Below are 19371 nucleotides of genomic sequence, written 5' to 3'. Positions count from 1 at the left end.
TGCCTCTGCCTCACAGGCTTTTCTTGTCCACAAGAATGCTACTCCTGATCAAAACACTTCTCCTCACAGACATACATGCTTACTTTCCACTGCCACCTATGCAGGAGTATAAGCTCAAGAGTTAGCTAGCAATCGTACTGTGTAAAGTACCTTTTGGAGAACTTGCTCAAACGATCATGTTTCTTCTTCCCATATGCCAATTCACTACCTGGGTACTGCATGGGCACTCATGCATTGTCCGTCCTGCTGCCATTCAGCTTGACCTTTGTAAGTACCAAAGATGTCCAGCCAGCAGGCTTCGGGATGCTGTCATGAGTGAGCTAGTCATCCAGCCTGATTTGAAGCTGGGTGCAATGCTACCTCTGATGGCACTTCTCTAGCTGAAGAACTTTCCTTCTGTCAGGGCTTGGAGTGCATCTCCCTTCTTGGAGTCTAGTTGGCTAAGTTAAAGAGTTTAGCTAAGTCCAAGGTCAGCTCCTTCACTATTGTGAAGAAAGTTAAAAGTGAGGGTCTTCCCCTCCTTTTCCTTGGGAATTGCTTTTACACTGAGGCTTTACCACTGGCCCCTGCCTGCGCTACACAATAGATGTGCAGCCGCCGTGTCTGTGCTCAATCTTGTATCTGCCTGAATCTGACCCTGACCTGGACCCACCGGCTCAGCTTCCTGGCTTGACCTCGGACCTGCCTCATCACTACAAACTTGCTGGGTGATCACTGGACTTGTCTGACCCTGACTAATGTCTCTGGCCCTGATCCTGATCCAGACTTGCTGCTCTACATTGCGGTGCTTTTTTGGTGAGGTCACTTCTTATGCCTGCCTTATTTCTGCGCTCTGCTCACAGCTCACCTTCCTTTGTGGAGCATCTGGCTCTCGCTGCTCTCTGACACCTTCTGTACAAATGCAAACTTCACAACTTTACAGCAAAATTGTCAGCACAATAGTTTTGAATACCTTAAACATGATGGAGCACTTATTCTCATCCTGACCAGCCCTAGGAAAAGAACCTACCATATTTTTCATATCCGTTGGCAGAACTTCTTACTATCCAAGAGCACTTTCTTGGAAATATTAGAATAATTCCACCAACATTGACATTAAGGTAGGGTCATCCCCAAAAGACTACAGTGGCTTTGGCAAGCTTACTAACTTGCTAATAGTTATGTTTTACCAGATACCACACCCAGAGTGAACAGAAGAAATGATCTCAAACTTAGCAACATTTCTTAAGCTTTGCATCTAACTGTACCTCCTAGATTCCTAATTCTTTCAGTATAGATCTGTAGATCTAGCCCTAGCAATACCTGTCTCTGACAGCTCTATCAAAAACAGTGCATCAGCCAGATTTTAATCAGGTGAGGCAAAATCTGTATAGGTACTTGCCATCTACTGGACTCTGAGACAGTTGTTTTAAGTATGTAATCCTTACTGATACTAGGCCAAAAAATATAAAGTAAATTTAAATTTATTTTCAATGATATGATAGAAAACAAAAAATGAAAGACATGCATAGTTACTAAATCCAAATAAAAGAGCCTGCGAACCTTCTAATACTTGTCAATTTCTTATAATCCTTTTTTACCTACAACAGCTGATGTCATCTTTAACTTACATAGAACAGAAAGTCCAGCATCTTCTATGCAGTTGCTTCAATGTCAGAATTGGCCCCAACCAAAGCAGGGAAAACTTGGGAATCCTTGTGTTCTGGATTTGTAACTGAATAGATAAACAAAATTTAAGGTCTACCTGCCACATGTAATACTGTGAGCTTGTTTCTGCGCTTATGGCTCATACTGGCTTGCTTTTTTTTTTTTTTTTTTTTGTAGGCATGATCCACCTGTGATGACTATGAATAAGGACTTCAGACTTAGGCTGAAAGTCAGTACAAAATTCTGTTCTGGTTCCTGTGTTTCTATATATTTTATATATGTGACATTGCTGTTTTAGTAAAGTCTGTGGCATATGCATTGGCAAATACCCCTGTAACCTTAAGTTTCCTTATATTCCTCCAAAGAAACAACCAGATAGGGCCAAGAGCTTGTCAGTTTCCATGGAGAGGAAACAAGAAAAATAAAGACACAGGAAAATGCACAGTTTGTCATTTGTTTTTATCACCACCGCCACTGTGAAGCAGTAAACTTCACATTGCACAGCAGTCAGCAATTGGAGAGTAACACCTAGTGGATGGAGAAAGAGGTAAATGTCACAGCACTGTGCATAGGACAACACAAGCTTTATTATTAGCATGTACACATGTAATCTGCAATTGAATTTCAAAACTGAGAAGTGAAAAAATACTCTCAGTACTCAGTAAGCTGCTATTACTGCTCCTGCAAGTTAACAACGACTGTATCAGAAAGAAAGGACAGATATGGAATGAGGCATGCTCAGTATGCGGTCAATATGTGGCAATTTATCCAGTTACGCTGTTGACACACTGCTTCTATGCTCCATCCACTTCAGCAGAAACAGAACATGTATTTTCACAGAATTGTGACATAGGAACTTAGCATATTGATTGAATGGAGCAAAGCATGGATAACAAGTGGATAACACCACTTCATGGTGAATGGAGTACACAGCTTTATAAATAATTATTCCTGCAGAAATATCCTGGACCTAGGATCTTTCTCCTCGTTTGCTGTGTTATTTGAGACTTCAGAATGTCATAGATCTGCTCAGAAATTAAACAATGATGTTCATTTACTGTAAACAGCAAAATCAGGATACAATCAATTTTCAGTTATTGCAGGGGCTACAATACACTATCTTTCCTGTTATTCAGGGTAATGCTCATGCTAGAGGAGGCACTGGAGGGCATGGTGCAGAGGCACATAATGGTTCCACTGGTCCCACAGAGCATAAATCAGTGCCATGCAAAAGCAGAGATGTTGCCTTTGAAGTTAATCTGGGTCCAACAGAGCTTGGTCTCAGCAGTGCATGAAAGCAGCAAGACTGCTTTGTCCACAGCTGAGCTTGAGATAACATCTTCTGGGCTTACTAGGATAAGAAAGAACAAAGCAGATGTCTATGTGCTGTTACAAAACTGAGTAAAGAGTGTTTGGGTGATGGAAGAACTACAGTATATTAACAGTAATGATGGCTGTATACTATGTCACTATACCTACTACCATGAACATTAAAACCAGTGTTTCAGAAGTGTGACGCATACAGGACATAAGCCATCTGACAGAATACATGGAACATTATTTAGCTGTCTTGTTGAGACTATTGTAAGTATTCTCATATGTTAAAGATTTCCAAGGACCTTCAGTAACTGCAACATTAAAGTGAAAGATACTATTTCAAGTCATTTAAACTTTTATTCTGCTTATTCCCTGCTAAAACCATGGAGAATGAAGCGAAACCATATGTGGGAGAATGGAAGGGGGAGCACTGCAACACAATACTGCTCCAGACTGAACTGAATTGGAGATCCTTACCAAACTGAGAGCAAAATGTCTCATAATCCATACAATCCATGCAACAAGAAGAGATGTACACCCATTCAAGGAAGCTATTCCCTTCTGCAAAATAAGGAGAACCTAGCCCAAACCGTTATATAAATAGATTATGGTAAGCACATTACCACAGTTCTGCCTCTGTTAATACGAAGGATAGTGCATGTATGAAATAGCAAGTGGACAAGAGAAAAATAAGGAAGGGAAGACAATAAATCAAGAAGGAAAAGGACAAAACTAAAAAAAAAGTTGTTGATTAAAAATAAGGGAAAGTCCTTGATTAAAACTGAGCACCTGCCCAAGTCACACAGGTGTCTGAAAAACATTGGAAAGAGATCTTAAGCACAGAGATAAAAATATTGTATTTAGTCTATATATACTGTCCATATTTTTACAAGAATGATGCAACTAGAGACATGATTGCAATATAAGTGATGTAAGAATTATTGTGAAAGGAGGAGAAAATTTTGTATTAATATAGAAAAACAAACTCTTTCAATGCGGTACCAGGAACAACTGCCTGTAATGAGGCTAAGCTTTCTTATGTCTGTTTCCAAGTGTATTCACTTTCTCACATGAGCATTCTTCAAAAGCAGGATATATTCCATTTGGGGAAGAAACCTTTCACCAAGGTATTCTGACTCTTTTTTTTTGAAATTCTTTAGAGATGAGTAGTAACAATTATAATTGATTCCTTACTCCTATCTATCACGTCTCAACATATGATTGCCAAGAACAACCTCATCAACCATATATTTATAATATTTTTCACTAATATAGCATCTTTCATCTGAGATTCTCAAAGCTTTTTACAATTGTAGAGAAGTATTACATTATGGATGGGAAAATGAAGGCTTAGGAAATGATGGTATGGACAACAGTGTCTCCCTGTGGCACTGTTACTGTTATTGCTTGTTGTTAGTTAAATGTCATTAGTGAAATCTTCAATGCCCAAGACACAAAAATAGTTATGGTGTTTGCCCTTTGATTTATAGGCAGAGACTTGGTTTATCAAACACATTAGAATATACAAAACTTTTTCTCACTCTATTATATTGTTTAGATCAGCACAGCTATGCATATGTTGATGTATTTTGTTTGACATGATTCTGAAGATCTTTCTTCTCTGATCCTGGACAGACAACCATTGTAACAGCAAACAATCACATAAAGGCAGGACTATACTGGTCCAAAATGGTACATTTCAGTGTGGAACCAGTGATCTAGATTTTATTATGGTAGTGAAAGGAATATTAACATGTGTGTTTCATTTCTCTTTTTGAATGCTCAGTCATTAAATCCCTTATATATAACTTGTTTTAAACTGTGTGCCCATACATATGTTTAATCTGGTAACTCTAAACTTGAATACAGTAGCTTTGATTAAAAATTATTTATTCTATACTTTGTAACTACTAGCTATGTACTTCCTAGAACAACTAAAACATACGTTAAATACACAGACTATATACACTGTAAAATCTGTGTACCATATTCAGGCAGTTGCATTTGCTTCTAATGCTCACGGCTAGATCCATAAATACAGTTCCATAAAACATTCAAAGGACAGACATACAGTGTAGTTTTTTCAACTTTTTTACATGGGTGATATAAATGTTCATGTGTATGTTTCATTTTGTAACTTAGGCTGCTGAACCAAGGCTGTTCATTTTGTGACTTAGGTGGAAAGTGGAGGGTGTTCAGATGGTGCTCAAAGCACTGAAAAAATGAGGAAGTTCCAGAATGAACAAGATCTGGAAGCCAGCAGCATATGCCTCTTATGGTTGCAAGATCTTGCTACCATGAAGAAAAGGAGGTCCTGAGGAATTCCCAGCTGACTACGGCTGAGGAAACCCTACCACACATTGAAGTCACACAATCAGAGTAGCAACTTGCAGATGTAAGAAGCAGCAGCTCAAGAGTCAGACTTCTCTACTATGTCTGTAGAAACTCAAAGGGTTCAGTAGCATTTTTGTATTTTTTTCCAACAGAGCTGTTTCCTTCTAAAAGCAGACCTATGACTATTCTCCAAACAAAAAGCTGGCAGATTGCCTACAACTGCATGCTATCTCAAGTCACCAATCTGGATGAAAATGCAAGTGGCAACAAAGAAAGGTTTAAGTACAAAATGCTTTATTCTGGCTTTTCCTGAAACTTTTAAACACTTTTTTTGCTAGTTCTATTTCTGGTATTACCCTACCTTTCCAGTCATTCATTCACCCAATGTATAAGTTACACCAACTTACACTCACTTTTCAAACCGTAACTTTCACACAGATGCCTTCCCTTAATCAGGACAAAAATGCATGAGGAGATACCAATTTTTTTCTCCATGGCTGTCTTTTCCAAAAGGCAGAATTTTGCTATCTGGAATTCTTCTCTATATATCAGGCAATTTCAATTTTCTTTCTAACTTTTTCTAAAATCCTAGAATTTCACCTATAATACTATTCAGAATTCTTTCTGTGCAGCTAAGCAAGTTCAATAATCAGAAGATATTTTCATTTAACTAGAAAATTACATTGGTATCGCTTTCAGCAGTCAGTTGTTTATTGCTTTAACTGCGAGTACGGTGAGAAAAATGATGTTGCTAATTTTACTTTTTGTTAGTATCAGTCCCTAATGCGCCCAACTCTCATTTGCTTACTGGCAAAAGATTTCACCTTTGTCAGCACTGCAGAGCTGATACTATTGTGAAAAAGCAAACTGCAACCTATTCAGACTCTTGCACCATCAGCAAAGCATTGGGCTAGATTCTCCTGATTGTGATTCTCAGTTACACTGAACAGTCCCCCACTTTGGAATAGAGACTGTATTCTCACTCATGCCTCCATGAGCTTTCCAGTGTTTAACCCTTAATTGCAATAGTTTGCTTGAAAGCAATTTTAGCCTTCAAAAGACTAATCAATAATAAGTGATTGTTTTCCTCTAGTCATCGCTTGTGAGACTGTATCTGGAGTTTCTCCTTCCGGTTTTGTGCTCCCCAGTATAAAAAAGGACATTGACCTACTGGAGTGAGTCTATCAGAGGATGATCAAGACGATAAGCAAACTAGAGCACATGACACATGACAAAAAGCAGAGAGAAATCGGCTTGTTCACCCCTGAGAAGAAAAGGTTAATGTGTGTGTGTGGGATCTTACAGCTGTCTTCAACTACCTAGAGAGTGTAGAGAGAAGATAAAGCTAAACTCTTCTTGAAGAGACACAGGATAAGAGGGAATGAACATAATTTGCAACAAGTAAATTCTGACTAGATATGAGGACTTTTTTTTTTTCTTCACTAAAAGAAGTCAAACATTGGAATAAGTTGCCAGAAGAAGCTGTGACTTCTCCACAGTTGGAGATATTCAGAACTTTACTGGAGAAAGCCCTGTGCAATCTGATCCTTGCTCAAAGAAGGATCAGATGACCTCCCGAGGTTTTTTCCAACCTCATTTATTCTGTGATTCTGTAACTTTATGGTTCTAATTTAGAGGAATAACTGAGATTATCAAGAGAGAACTTCTTGAACTTCCATTTCCTATGAGCTTCTTGTGAAATGAGAAATAAAGTTATAGAAGAAAGGTGTCTTCTCTTCGGTAAAGAAACAAAGACTTTAGTTCTTTTTAGTCCTGGAGACAGAACTAATGATTTACACCCACGGTCTTGTAAATAAAAGAAGAGAAGGTACAGTACTTAACATGAAATAAACAAAGATGACTATAAACATTTACTGGCATCTACAAACAATACTGAAAGAGAGAAGGCCTAGAGCCAAAATGAGATTTGTAATCTGTGCTAATAAGTAAATCCAACCTCGTTACTCATGGGTTAAGCCTCCAAACCGTTATTCACATGCTAATCTTGCTGGGATTATTTGTCAACACTGATGCACTCCCTGTTTCACAGTTTTCAGAGACAGCCCCATGTCTACCTATTGCTAAACTGGGTGCAAGATCACGTCTGCTAAGTAGTGACCAAGGAAAAGGCAGGTCCACCCCAAGGGAAGATTCATTTCCACAGAATGCCTCCCTTTATATTACCTTCCAAGGTACAGCCTCACTGGGATTCACAGATGAGTGCCAAGGAACTAGAGCTGTATGTCTGAATTTGTCTGCCTCCAGTGTTATTTCAAGTACCATAGTGAATATAGTAAAAAGTTGTTGGGCCTTCCTGGCTTGATCTCAGGAGGAAAAGAATAACTCTTCCTATCTCCTTTTCCTTTCCACTCCCTCTTTCTTCACTATATGGGCAAAGCAAAACCTGGCCCAATATACTTAGATTTCAAATATTTACACAGATTTTGTAATGGTTAGGAACAAATTTATTTGCAGTAGTGTCAACAAATATTAAATCATCTCACCAAAGATTCATGCAGCTGACAAAAGAACCCAAAGAGACAGAAGATACTTGCCTTTTGTATCCTTTCATAATAAGGGTTCAGATTCATACCACAGACCCCAAAACTTTTTCTGACTAAAATGAGATAAACTATTGCTGAATCCCCAAAGCATGGGGAACATATTAGTGTTTCTTTTCAGGTAATCTCTATGACAGACAAACTACATCAAATAGCATAAATATAGCAAACTGATAAATAATAAAATAAGCAATTGTCCAATTTTCACCTATCATTCCCAGAACTCGTGTTAGTTGCATAACTTTATCCAGCGTGTTATTTTCTGGTAGCTTGATTTTTTTTTATTCTCAATAAAATTATTTATATATGACAATATTTTGTTTTTCTGCTTGGCTATTGTTGCTGAACTAACAGTTGTCTTGTACGAATTGTTTGGCATTACTAAAAGGGGTTAAATAAACCCCTGATAAAACAGGGATTTTTAAGTAAAGCTTGCAGGTGGACCAATATATATTCAAGTCTCTTGCTTAGGTTTTTATTTTAGTTTGTTCTGTTTTTTATTTGGATAGCTAAATTCACAGGACTGTCTTTCATTCTAGACTATTTTTGTATTGCATTTATGATTTATACAAGCATAAGCATTATATAATTGTACTATTATGTAACTGTATACAATTTATAACAATTTATGCAACAACAAGTTGTCCTGGGATGTGGACCAGAAATAACCAGTTTTAAACCTGCTGAAACACACATTCACAGAGAACATACAATAATAGGCTGACAGGGATAAGGTTCTTCCTTGCTGGTAATACATTTGGCATTTATCTTTATCAAATTGTTAATGACATTTTATTTAGGGGTCTTCCTTATAACTCTTTTGGAGCATGACTTGCAGGTTGTATTGAAACCTCTGCTGCTGAGACTACAGCACTATTTTGTAGTGGGAATATCAGCGGGTGAAGGCTTACATCCGAGAAGCCAACATAGATTCTATGGCTAACAGTTATGACTGTCTCTCAGCAATGAACTAATTCTCCAAATAGTGCACTTAAAGACAACCTAAAGCTTTGGCTAAAATGCTTAAAGATAGTTTAAAGGGGAGACCCTTTCCACTAGTGGAGAGGTCATTCCACTACTGCTTACCAGAAAGGCAAGGTAAAAAAAGAGAAGCGTAGAACTAGTTCCTAGTTTAAATCCAAGTTTCATAGACTTTGTATATTTAGTATTGTGCTGCTTCTCAACAAGAGATCTGTAACTTTACAGTGCTTTCGAGAGTAAAATTTTTGTGTTTAAGAAATTCCTTTGCTAAACATGTATTCACTGTCTTCCTTACTCATTTTTTCTGATTAATATGCCTAGGAAACAAGGCTGTTATACGCAAAAAGACTTTCAGGAGCTGGAACTAGACAGAAAAAAAAAAAGGAAATGAAAAGGACTAAGGCATTGCATGCAGGTGTTAAAGCAGTCATATAACAGCATCCCACAGCTAGAAAATTGTATCAGGCATGGATTTTATTTCTGTATGCATACCTGAGATACCCAGTGTTATTCATTAAACAGACAAAAGCCATTTAGAATTTAGGTCTGATGCTAATTAACTGGTGTACCTCTAGAAGAGGCATGTATTGGGTAGAATGGGAAAAATGTCTGACTCAGCCATGTACTTTAGGTAGCAGGACTTCTAGAAAAAGAGGGAAGTGTGAAAGAGTTCCTGCTTCAGAGATCAGATAGCAGTAAGGCAAATTGTTGGCAGAACTGAATGATGAGATTCATGGGTTAATGAGTGCAAATAGGGCAACAGAAGGGTCCATCAACATTTTAAAAAGTATGGCCACAATTTGTCTCCTTGATACATATTTAAGTATCTAAATAAGTATCCAGAATTTTAAGATGCTTTTCATCACACTTCATTAACTCAGGATTATTTAATCTTCCTAAATAATGTCAAGAGAAATTGGATTTAGCTTTTTTTTAAAAAATCCAAACCTGCTTATTATTTCTGTAGATTGAAAATTAACACTGAAAACTTCACATTTGTGAACCTACTAAGAGTATTTACAAAACAGTGCACGGGCACTTGACAGTTTTTCAGTTTTTTGTTTTTGCTTTCTTTAATGACATTAGGAGTCATATTTTATGTTCCAGAACTCCCTAGTTTATAAGTGAAATCAGTAATTATCCTGACCTGAAAGGATTTTGATTTTTATTTCCTTGCAAGCAACATTCTATTCTATTTCTATTAAATACCATTTAATCCTCGTCAAAAATCTGCAAAGCGCTACATATTTAACATTTCTGTGGTTCAGAAGTACAAGGAGAGTAATACAGAAAGAATCACGAGTATGGCACTGTTCTCCTCCTCTCTCTCCCTCCCAAAACTGCATTTATTTTTTATTTTTTTGGTTGTACGGTGGAGTGCTCTCTCTTCCCCATTAATAATAGGATGACTACCTTCAAAAACTATCTGTATTTTTTCCACACTGTTGCCCTGGCGGGTACAGTCAAAGCAGTCCTAGCTCCAGGGGTGTTCAGGCTGATGCGTGCCGTGCGGGGCTACACAGAGCGGCTGCCTGTCAGAAGTCACGCCCGAGGCACCTAGAGCGCCCAAGGCTGCATATTCCGCACGCAAAACACGTGGTTTCAAAAGACAAAGGCAATCACAAGGTGCCATCGTTTAATTACCACATAGTCACGTTTCAGAAGCACTACGGACATTATTCGCAGCGTGTTCAGTGCCTCGGGTTTGGAGAGGAGCCACCTGAACGCTTAGCTCCTCGGGTGCGAGTTTGAACAGGGGCCCGCCACCCTCCTGGGCTCAGCGCGCCCTGCTGCGCTCCCCCTGCCGCCCTCTCCCATACGGCCGCTCCAGGCATCGCGTGTGGCCAAAATAAGGGTTTCTAAGCCCGAACTCCAAACGGCTCCGTCCTCACCTCGCGTCAAGTTTAACGGCCCTCGGTTGGCGAGCCAGGGCGCAGGCCCCGGCGCCATGGCAACCCCCGGGCAGCCGGGGGCGGGGCAAGGCCGAGAGGAGAGCGACGCGCATGCGCCACGCCGCTTCCCCCCCTCCCCCCCCGCCCGCCGAATTCCTTCTCCCCCTTCTACCCCCCTCCCCTCCCCACCGTATCTCCGGGATCAGAGGGACGCTGAGGTGGGCGCAGGCGCAACGGCGCTCCGGCGGCAGCCTGCGGGAAGCTCATGCGCACCGCGGCCCGCTTCCCCGCGTGGGTGTCTCGCTAGGGTGGGCAGGGGACCGCGGGGGGAGGGGGGGCGCTGAATGAAAACCGGAAGCGGAAACGCCGCGCGCAACTAAACCGCTTTTCCTTCAGTTAGGCGGATTCCGCCCCGCTTCCCCTGGCTGCTGCGCTCGGCTGTGCTCCCGCGGCGCTGAGCCGTAACTGCCGCCGGCCCGCCGCCCTGCCCTGCCCTGCCGCCGGAGCCAGCGGCCGCCGCACGAGGGAGGGGTTGCTGCCCGCCGCGCCGCCGCCCTCGCGCCGCGGAGCTCTTCCCGGGCCCTCGCCGTCTCGCCCGCCCGCGTCCCTGCCCGGCGGCCGCGATGTCTGACAAGGAGTTCATGTGGGCCCTCAAAAATGGAGACTTGGATGAGGTGAAGGACTATGTGGCCAAGGTAGGCGGTGGGCGCGGCGAGGGCCTTGGCCGGGCGGCGGCGGGGGCGGGCGAGGCGGTGCTGCGGGCTGAGGAGGGAGGGATGTGCCCGAAGGCCTCTTTTCGGGGGGTCGAACTGGTGGGTGGAGGGGCAGGGGGGGGCTTGTGGAGGCAGGTGGCTCGCAGGATCTGCGACCTGCTTGGGGAGAGCCTCTGTCGCAACTGTGAGCTTTTCGCGGTGGTGAGGGTCTGGGCAGGAGGCCGTACTTCCCTTCCCCCTGTGGGGGCCCTCTCAGTTACTGCGTGCTTCCTCCTTTTCTCCCCCGTCGCCCTGCCCCTCCCCCTGCCTCCCATCGACCCTCGTACATGCTGCTGAAGTTATTATAATAAAGTCTAGTACACGGAGCTTTGTGGCACGAGTAGCCAATGTCCTAGTCCTGCCTTGCTAGTGTATATATGTATATATGCATGTGTGGCCTTGGTTTGGTTATCCTCCCTCCTTGTGCCTCAGGCCTCATCCTTAATAGGGTGATGCTAAGCTACCAGGTGTATGCTAAGCTACCAGGTGTGTTGAGACTTAATTCATTAACCTTCTGTGAAGTGTTTTGAGATCCAGTTAGGGCAAGTGCTAAAGGAACAGTAGACACCTCTGTAATGACTGAAAAATCTTCAGATACTTTGTAGTATTTGCAGGCTGGATTCTGTCCTCATTTGCCTTCAGTTGTCAATGAGGTTTGTGGGAAAAGTGCCTGTACATGACAGCCAGATTCTGCTTCAGTGAATCATTAGTGTTGAGGAATACTGTCTAGAAACTATTATGTCAGAGTAGAGGCTCACAAGCTTTTTGGTTTATATGTAATTTAGCTATACTTATTTAGACCTCTGAACAAGTTATTGATTGTCTTTGGGAGCTTAAGGTATTGACAAGTGCTGACATATCTTGTTGTGATGATTTAAATTCTTCCTACTCCAGTTGTCAGCTTTGGTTGAAAGTTACCCAAACTTGCAGTGCTCTTGGCAGAAAGAAATGTGTGAGTACTTCCAGCTGCTTTAGTACAAAGTCCAACAGCTTAGCTTGAATAGTCTTCTCTGACAGTTGCAGCTAAGCTACTGGACTTTGCATCAAAGTGGCTGCCTGCTCACATGCTCTGATCTGTCCATGAAATGCTTGAGGTAATAACTGGGAATAATAATGTTATCCCACTTCAGCCATTTTTTAATGATTGTGTACCTATGTCTTGCTCTCTTCCTGTTCAAGAAATTTGGATGCTATGCTGGTTTGTTTTTATTTCCTGTCATTCTTGGGCCTCCAGAATCTTTCAGCAGATAATGTGGATTGTTACTGCAGCTTTTGTAGGACTTCTGTATATCTAAAGAGCTTAGTACACACTAGCAATTGACAGATTCTTGTCTATCAGTTTCTGAAACAAAAACTCTGACAATAACCATCTTGAATCAGTTTGTATCTACAAGATCATCAGAGTACTAGTTACACAGGTTTTTCATATTTCCACCCTTTCTGAGTGGCTCTGCAATAGATACAGCAATTGGGTGTTTTTGAGCACTCTTAATCTACTTCAGTCCAAAGTTAAATACTTAATTCAGTTTGCTGTTGAAAGTGGCTTGAGCCAGCCTGGCTGATGCTACAGTGAAGAGGGTGAAGGCATCTGCTAAGTGCACTAATGAGGTAGAAACTTTTAGAAGAGAGATATTGGCCATGGTTAGGTGCTGACAGTAAAAGAAGCCTGCAATCCTTGAACACTCTTACATTTCAGGACTGCTGCTAATGTAGAAAGTGAGGGGGGGGGAAAACTGTGGGAATTTTCTGCATGTTGGTGGCCTAATCTTGTTCTTTTTTTTTCCTGCTTTCAGATATGCCTTTTCCTCAGCTGTTAAGCATCCTACTAGCTAGAGAAGCAAAAAAAAATCTCTAATGTTTTATTTTCAGGCCTTGTGTTTGCCTTTACTCATTGCAGGCTAGTAAGCTTTTAGCATGGTTTCCTGTGGAAACAAAGCTTATATGACCAAGTTTGGCTGATCATCTTTCTTCTCCTTGTTGCTTGTTAATCTTTTTTGGCTACTTTCTGGTGATCTTTACACAGTAGAGGTTTTCAAAGGTACTGGTGGGTTTTCTGAAACTAAATGAAATAGAGGAGGGAGATCTTACAGGGAGGAAAAGATTGCAAGAGTGAGCTTTTGCTTTACTAGACAAGAGGAAATATGCCTTAAGTAAGGGGAAGAGAACTCTCCAGATCCACTGACTGTAGGAAAAGCCTCAGCTGTAACCTGTACCTTGTTTCCTAAATTAATCAAATATGTGAGGGCAAATTAATGCTTTGATAGTTCCAGTTCTCAGAAAAGTATTTTCTTCTCCCTTCCATGTGTTCACTTTTGACTGTCTTACTTATCAGGTATATAGCTTCTGCTTCCTGCTAATTTCCTGTTCCAATTATGATTTAGCATTTGGGGATTTTACCAGAATTATATAAAACTTCGCACTAGTAGAAATTTCCTCTTATGCAATGTGGTAGGGAGTCTTACATATCTTGCAGGCTGCATCTTCATAAAATTCTAGTTTTCTTCTCTGTTTTCTTGAAACTTCTGATTTCCAATTTCTCATTTGTTTCAGTTCTTCTATTCTAAATTCCCCATTAGTTCACTCTTGCAGTTATGCTGCCAATTGCATCATAAAGGGTTTGACTTCTGATTCTGTTTAATATCTAAATGGCAGGGCTTGAACTACTAACCATGTGACCATGGGTACATTAAAAATAATAGTATAGATAGACATCATCAATGGGATTATAAGAGTTGAACTCCGATAGCCAGTCATGGCTTCTCTTCACTTGTGCAGTCATAAGTTACAAAGGTTCTGTCTTTCGAATCATTAGTGTCTATTTTTTCACTTCAGTTTTGGTTAGTAGGTATCAAGAAGTCTAACTTAATGGATCAATTGGAGAACTTTGGTTCAAATGTCAGGTGAAACCCACAGTACGATGTGGAAACCTTTCTTTTCAATGGTTGATCTGTCCTCTTTAAGTAGAGGAAGTTTCTGCTACTTCAACAGTTTTTGAACAAGGGAAGGGTAGAGGGGTAGAAGGAAGAGGCTCAATTTGTTTTACGTATTCTTATGTAAAGCGATTTTTGTCTTACTCTAAAGACACTTTCTTCAGAAAAAAAACATCTTTCACATAAACATAGTTCTGTGTGTTGGCAATGAAACAGACAAATGTCAAATGTTACTACTTGTTGCTTCACAACAGAGATCTTAGTGCTGCCAGTGTGTGGGTTTGGAAGATATGGCTGGCTTCTACTTGATTAAAAATGTGAAAGGTTATTTGTACTATTTGAATAGTCCTGTAAGGCTTCTTTCTTTTCAATAAAAGCATCTTAGTCTCTATGTTTATCAACTTGTAATAGTGTCAAGTTTTTCTTTATGGTAAGTGTTAATTTCTACTAAAGTACTGCAGTTGTAGTCTGTTAAGACTAGCTGTTAAATATGGTGTCATCTATTTTTTATGATGACTAGATAAAAAATAGTTTTTACTGTTTGCTTTCTTTGTCTTCCTTTTGAATGTAGCCAGCATATGTTGCCCTCAGAGGTGTCTTTTCAGGGCTGGGTTTGAAGTAATTCTTCACTCTTCCCACATACATACACTGAAATTCTTAGAATTCTGCAAGAAAGCAGAAGCTTTCATAGGAACAGATGAATCAAATGTGCAGTCAAATGAGCTAGGAGGACCCATGCAGAACTGAGAAATTTGCTTCCCTCAGGGAGGGAACAGAGTGTTTAAAAACTACTGTTTGAAAGAAGAGCAGGATATATTAAGCCTGCAGAACCTTATTTTATTAATGTGAATGGTGTTCACTCTTCTTCCTCTTCTTTCTCCTCCTTCCCTAGTGGAATGAGATAAGCTGTATAATTGCTTAAAAGACTTTTCTGTCAACAGAAATGCACATAATGTTTCCAGTTAGCCACAGACTTCTCAGGCTAAGTGTAATTCCTGTTCAATCACTAGGCACCAAGATTTTGGCAAGATAAACTTGGATTTGTAAGAAAGATGTAACAATAAATTTTTGTCCTGAAGTAATTGCATCTCCCATAGCTTAACTGAGAATACTTGATTTCATGAGCTGTTGTAATCCTCTACATTATTGCCTCCTAAACATGCCACTGGTTATAGTATTAGGCCAGTTGACTTGTCAAATACAACTACGTGAAGATAGAACACTCTGCCACACTGGAAGTACCAGATTTTTAGTGCTGTGAGGACAGGAAATCGGGGTGATGGTTGGCTGCAGGATGGGTGTGGTTAGAAAATAAGTCCTATGCTATGCTTACCTAGTGGGCATTTCTGGTGATGAGGGGGGGGTGTGGGGGGGGGTTTTTTGTTTGTTTGTTTTTTTAAGCTAGAGGAGCTTCAGTGGCTTGGAGAACTGGAAAACAGCAACTGCTTAATGTTCTTCACAAAATTGTGGTAACTACAAAAGCACTTGAAGTTCTTTGGGATGTATTGTTATTTGTATGGACATCTTGAGAAATGAGGAAAACTTCACTACTACAGAACTACATGGAGAGACTGAAGCAAAAAACATGATTTTGAAATACTTTTCTTTTTTTCCCCCAGAGGGATAGCCATCAGAGGTATTGTTGAAGTCTTTGAGTGTAGTAAAAGAGAAGACACTTAAATACTTCTGGGGCAAAAGTGATAAGCAAGGAGAAATAAAGGAGAAATGAATGGCTTTACTTTCTTGGGGTAACCTCCTTTCTTTTGCATGTCTGTAGAAATCACTTCTACTCCTTCAGGAACAAACTAAATGAAAATAAACACTTAAGGCAGCATTATATATGGGTGGTTACTTGAGTTACAGATTAACCATACCATGGATACGTTGAAATCCTGCTTGGCTCAGTATGTAGTCTGCTGAAGTGCAGTTTGTGATTATGGCCTATATTGGTATCTGGATTGCCTCAGATATGGAAACAATTTTCTTGCTTTAATATGAGCCTGAAAGCCTTGCTGGATTATAATGCTGTGTAACTGCACCTCTGTGGTTGTGCAGAAGCATATCGGGACTAGCACTGACCTGGAGCTGCTGGACTGAGTTTATTTCATGTGAAGCCATTCAAGTATCTCTGTATTGTAGCTCCCCAGTGTTCTGATAAAGAAAAACCCATACAGTACAAGTATTACCTGGAGTATTTCAAGTCTTGCGTTATTTTGATTTGGTTACTCTTGAGTGTACTTGAGTGTGATCTCTTGAGACACAGTTTTGTTTTACTACTTATCTCTACTTAAACTTGGTCTTAAATTTACATTTTGTTGGTTTGAACATGAGCTAAGATTTTCTATTATGAAACAAAATGGCTGCTTACTACTGAATAGCTATGAAGGGGTGGGGAAGAGAAGCTTTTAGTCTGTTAAATACTCATGACAGAGTTGTGTGTTTTTTAAATAAAATGCCTTGAATGTACTAGAATGGTATGGCAGCTACTCTTTAGTAGTGGGCACAGTAAGATGTATGAGGTAGATGAAAAACACCTTTTCAAGATGGCTAATAAATTCTACCAATCTGATTCAAGAGGACATGTAGCAAAGAAGAGCTCACAAATGCTGTTAGTTCATGTATCACTTCCTTGAATAGTTATACAGGGAAAGCATGGGATAGTAAACTCAGTTGCTGCCAAGAGCAGCAGTCCGGGCAACTGTGCAGAGGCCTTTCTGCTTTGCTGGAAACTGACTAATGAAAACGGATGAATTCTATAATATTTAGTTCTTAATTCTATAAGGCTGTGTATCAGCTATTACTGTTTATATGTAGGAAACATACAGAGTTCTGGAGAACTTGCAATGAGATACACAAGACTTAGCTAAAGGCCAAACAGTGATGTCAGTGTCCTCTTTTTTTTTTTAAGGTTGTATATGCTGTCCCCACTGAATTTTAATCGCTAAGACAATGCTAGCAGGAAAAATAGGACAAACATCAGGAGAATCTTCCCGACCTGGCATAGAATGGATCAGCCAAACGAAGTTATGGATTTTAAAAAGTGTTTTCCAAGGAGGAGTATAGTCTATTAAATTGTAAACCTGATGTAGTGCTGGAATGTATAAATTACTGGCTGAATGAACATGCCAGAGTTCTCAAGTCTATCCATTCCATGAAGATACAGATATAATTGATTCTTTGAAGCATTTATGTAGGCTCTTTCCATTCCAAATGTAATTGGAATTCATGATAGGACTGATCATGAATCTGTGACTTCTAAATGGAGTAGTTTTTTCCTGAGATGTTGATGCTTGGCCTAAGATCATTTTGTTTTTCACTTGGCCTCTGCACTCTGAAACTCTTTGGGTATTTAAGAGATTGCCTATGTATGTGTTTCATGTTTGATATCTTTGAGGGTTGGGTTTTTTTTCTGCCCAAATAAAAAGTTAGGCCCTTTTTCATATTTGCTTCTCTTTGGGCTGTTCTAATAGTACTGTTTTACTTGTCCTGTATTTTAGTAGTTTTATGTGAAAAACGGAGAGAGTGATAAAAATTAGACTTTAATAAAATGCTGAACTTTGTTGTTGAAAGTCTAACGTATTCCAGTACTCAAATCAAAAGAGAATTTTATCCTTGCAGCGGTGATATCCTGTTTCGTCTGAGTTAATCTTTAGAATATACATCACTAAGTGCTACAGTACAAGCAAGGTTAGGAGTGTTATAAATAACCAGCAGAGAACTCAATGCTATGAGAGAATACTTGCTTCTAGTACTGTTCCTTTTATCCTCTTTTTTTTTTTTTATTTTAGTCTTCCCTCCTGCATCAATTTTATCTTTACTACATTTATGTGTTCCAAGCCCAACTCTTGTCCTCTGGTTAACTTAAAGTTACTCTTGACTTCAGCACAAGGGCATAAGGAAGATGAGTTAAGCTTTCTGCAAATCCAAAAGAACGGTTCTGCAGTGGTTTGTACTCTGTCTCCATTTGGAAAAATATGTAGAAAACTGTTATTTGGGAAGGTTGTGTGCTTGAATATTGACTTGTATACTATGAAATTGGTGAGTCATGCAGGCCACATAACTAAAAATACTGAGTGAATAGATCTTGTAGCAGTGTCAGAGTGCATAAGTAAGGAAACACCTGGACAGGTCACAATAGTCTGAACAATTTATATATACTAATTTTAAAGGAGCATATTCTTAGCTGTTAAGGAATCAAAACATGGAGGTCAAATGTTCTACCTGAGTTTAAGTAGAACGTCTCAAGTCCAAAAACTTTATAAGATTAAAAAACACTGTGAAGATGTAGGTGGAAGGTCAGAAGAGGAAACTGGGGAAGGTATGGTAAGCCAGGGCATGTATATAATCATATTGCTTAAATCGCCTTTTTTTTTAATATGCATTCCTGGGTGAGTGTCATTAACAGGTTTTTAACTGCTAGCAAAATTGCTTATGCTAGTTTGAGCTTCTGGGTAAGTGTCCAGAAAAAGTGTGAAAAGTTGCTTTTTTTTTTTTATGTATGTACCTAATTTGCGCAGTTTCAAAGTTTAAGGTTTGCAATAAGATATTCTCGACCTTTCTTTTCCTGCTAGCAAGAGCTCCTTCTTCAATGTAGCATCTGCCTGCCAGTACAGTTCTGTGGAAAGACAAGTTGTCATTTGGGTGGATAGAGCTCATATTGCAGGGACAAAAGCAGTAACTGGACTTAAGTGCCAATAAGTGACCAGGCTGTTATATAGTGATTATTTTTCAAACATGTTACAATATCAACTGTTTTAAACAATTAGCTGTTTTCTGCTTTAGCTTTTTTTGAGGCAGGGCAGATGTAGATTAAAATAGTATGGTTCGTATCAAAAAGTTAGAGCTTCTAGTGGGATGTTGACAGTTGTATTGACTCCTTCTGTTTTCTTTTTACTGGAAACTGATGCCAAAGCCTATGTTGCTTTCAACCATCGATGATAAATCCCTCGATCAAATG

At 39.9% G+C, this 19371-nt stretch overlaps 1 protein-coding gene and 1 long non-coding RNA gene across 3 annotated transcripts in view; one reads left to right on the top strand and one right to left on the bottom strand.

Annotated features, from left to right (window-relative positions):
• The window catches only part of LOC136993624 (uncharacterized), a 43195-nt gene extending 32177 nt beyond the window's left edge, over positions 1 to 11018 (bottom strand). The window contains exon 1 of one of the 2 annotated variants that reach the window (XR_010886016.1): positions 10922 to 11018. This is a non-coding gene — a long non-coding RNA (uncharacterized lncRNA). Of the gene's footprint in view, positions 1 to 10732; positions 10816 to 10921 lie in introns of those variants that run through there. The other variant, XR_010886017.1, reaches the window with a different exon arrangement.
• Positions 11019 to 11196: 178 nt separating this feature from the next.
• Positions 11197 to 19371, top strand: part of MTPN (myotrophin) — a 51139-nt gene continuing 42964 nt past the window's right edge. Inside the window, exon 1 of the mRNA XM_067307783.1 lies at positions 11197 to 11427. Coding sequence (XP_067163884.1) covers positions 11356 to 11427 — 72 coding nt within the window. The 5' untranslated portion in view covers positions 11197 to 11355. The remainder of the gene's footprint in view (positions 11428 to 19371) is intronic.

This window comes from Apteryx mantelli, chromosome 1 (genome assembly GCF_036417845.1).
Source record: "Apteryx mantelli isolate bAptMan1 chromosome 1, bAptMan1.hap1, whole genome shotgun sequence".
Taxonomy (NCBI): Eukaryota; Metazoa; Chordata; class Aves; order Apterygiformes; family Apterygidae; genus Apteryx; species Apteryx mantelli.
Note: the sequence above shows the minus strand (reverse complement) of the source record. Positions and strands in the feature narration are given on the sequence as shown.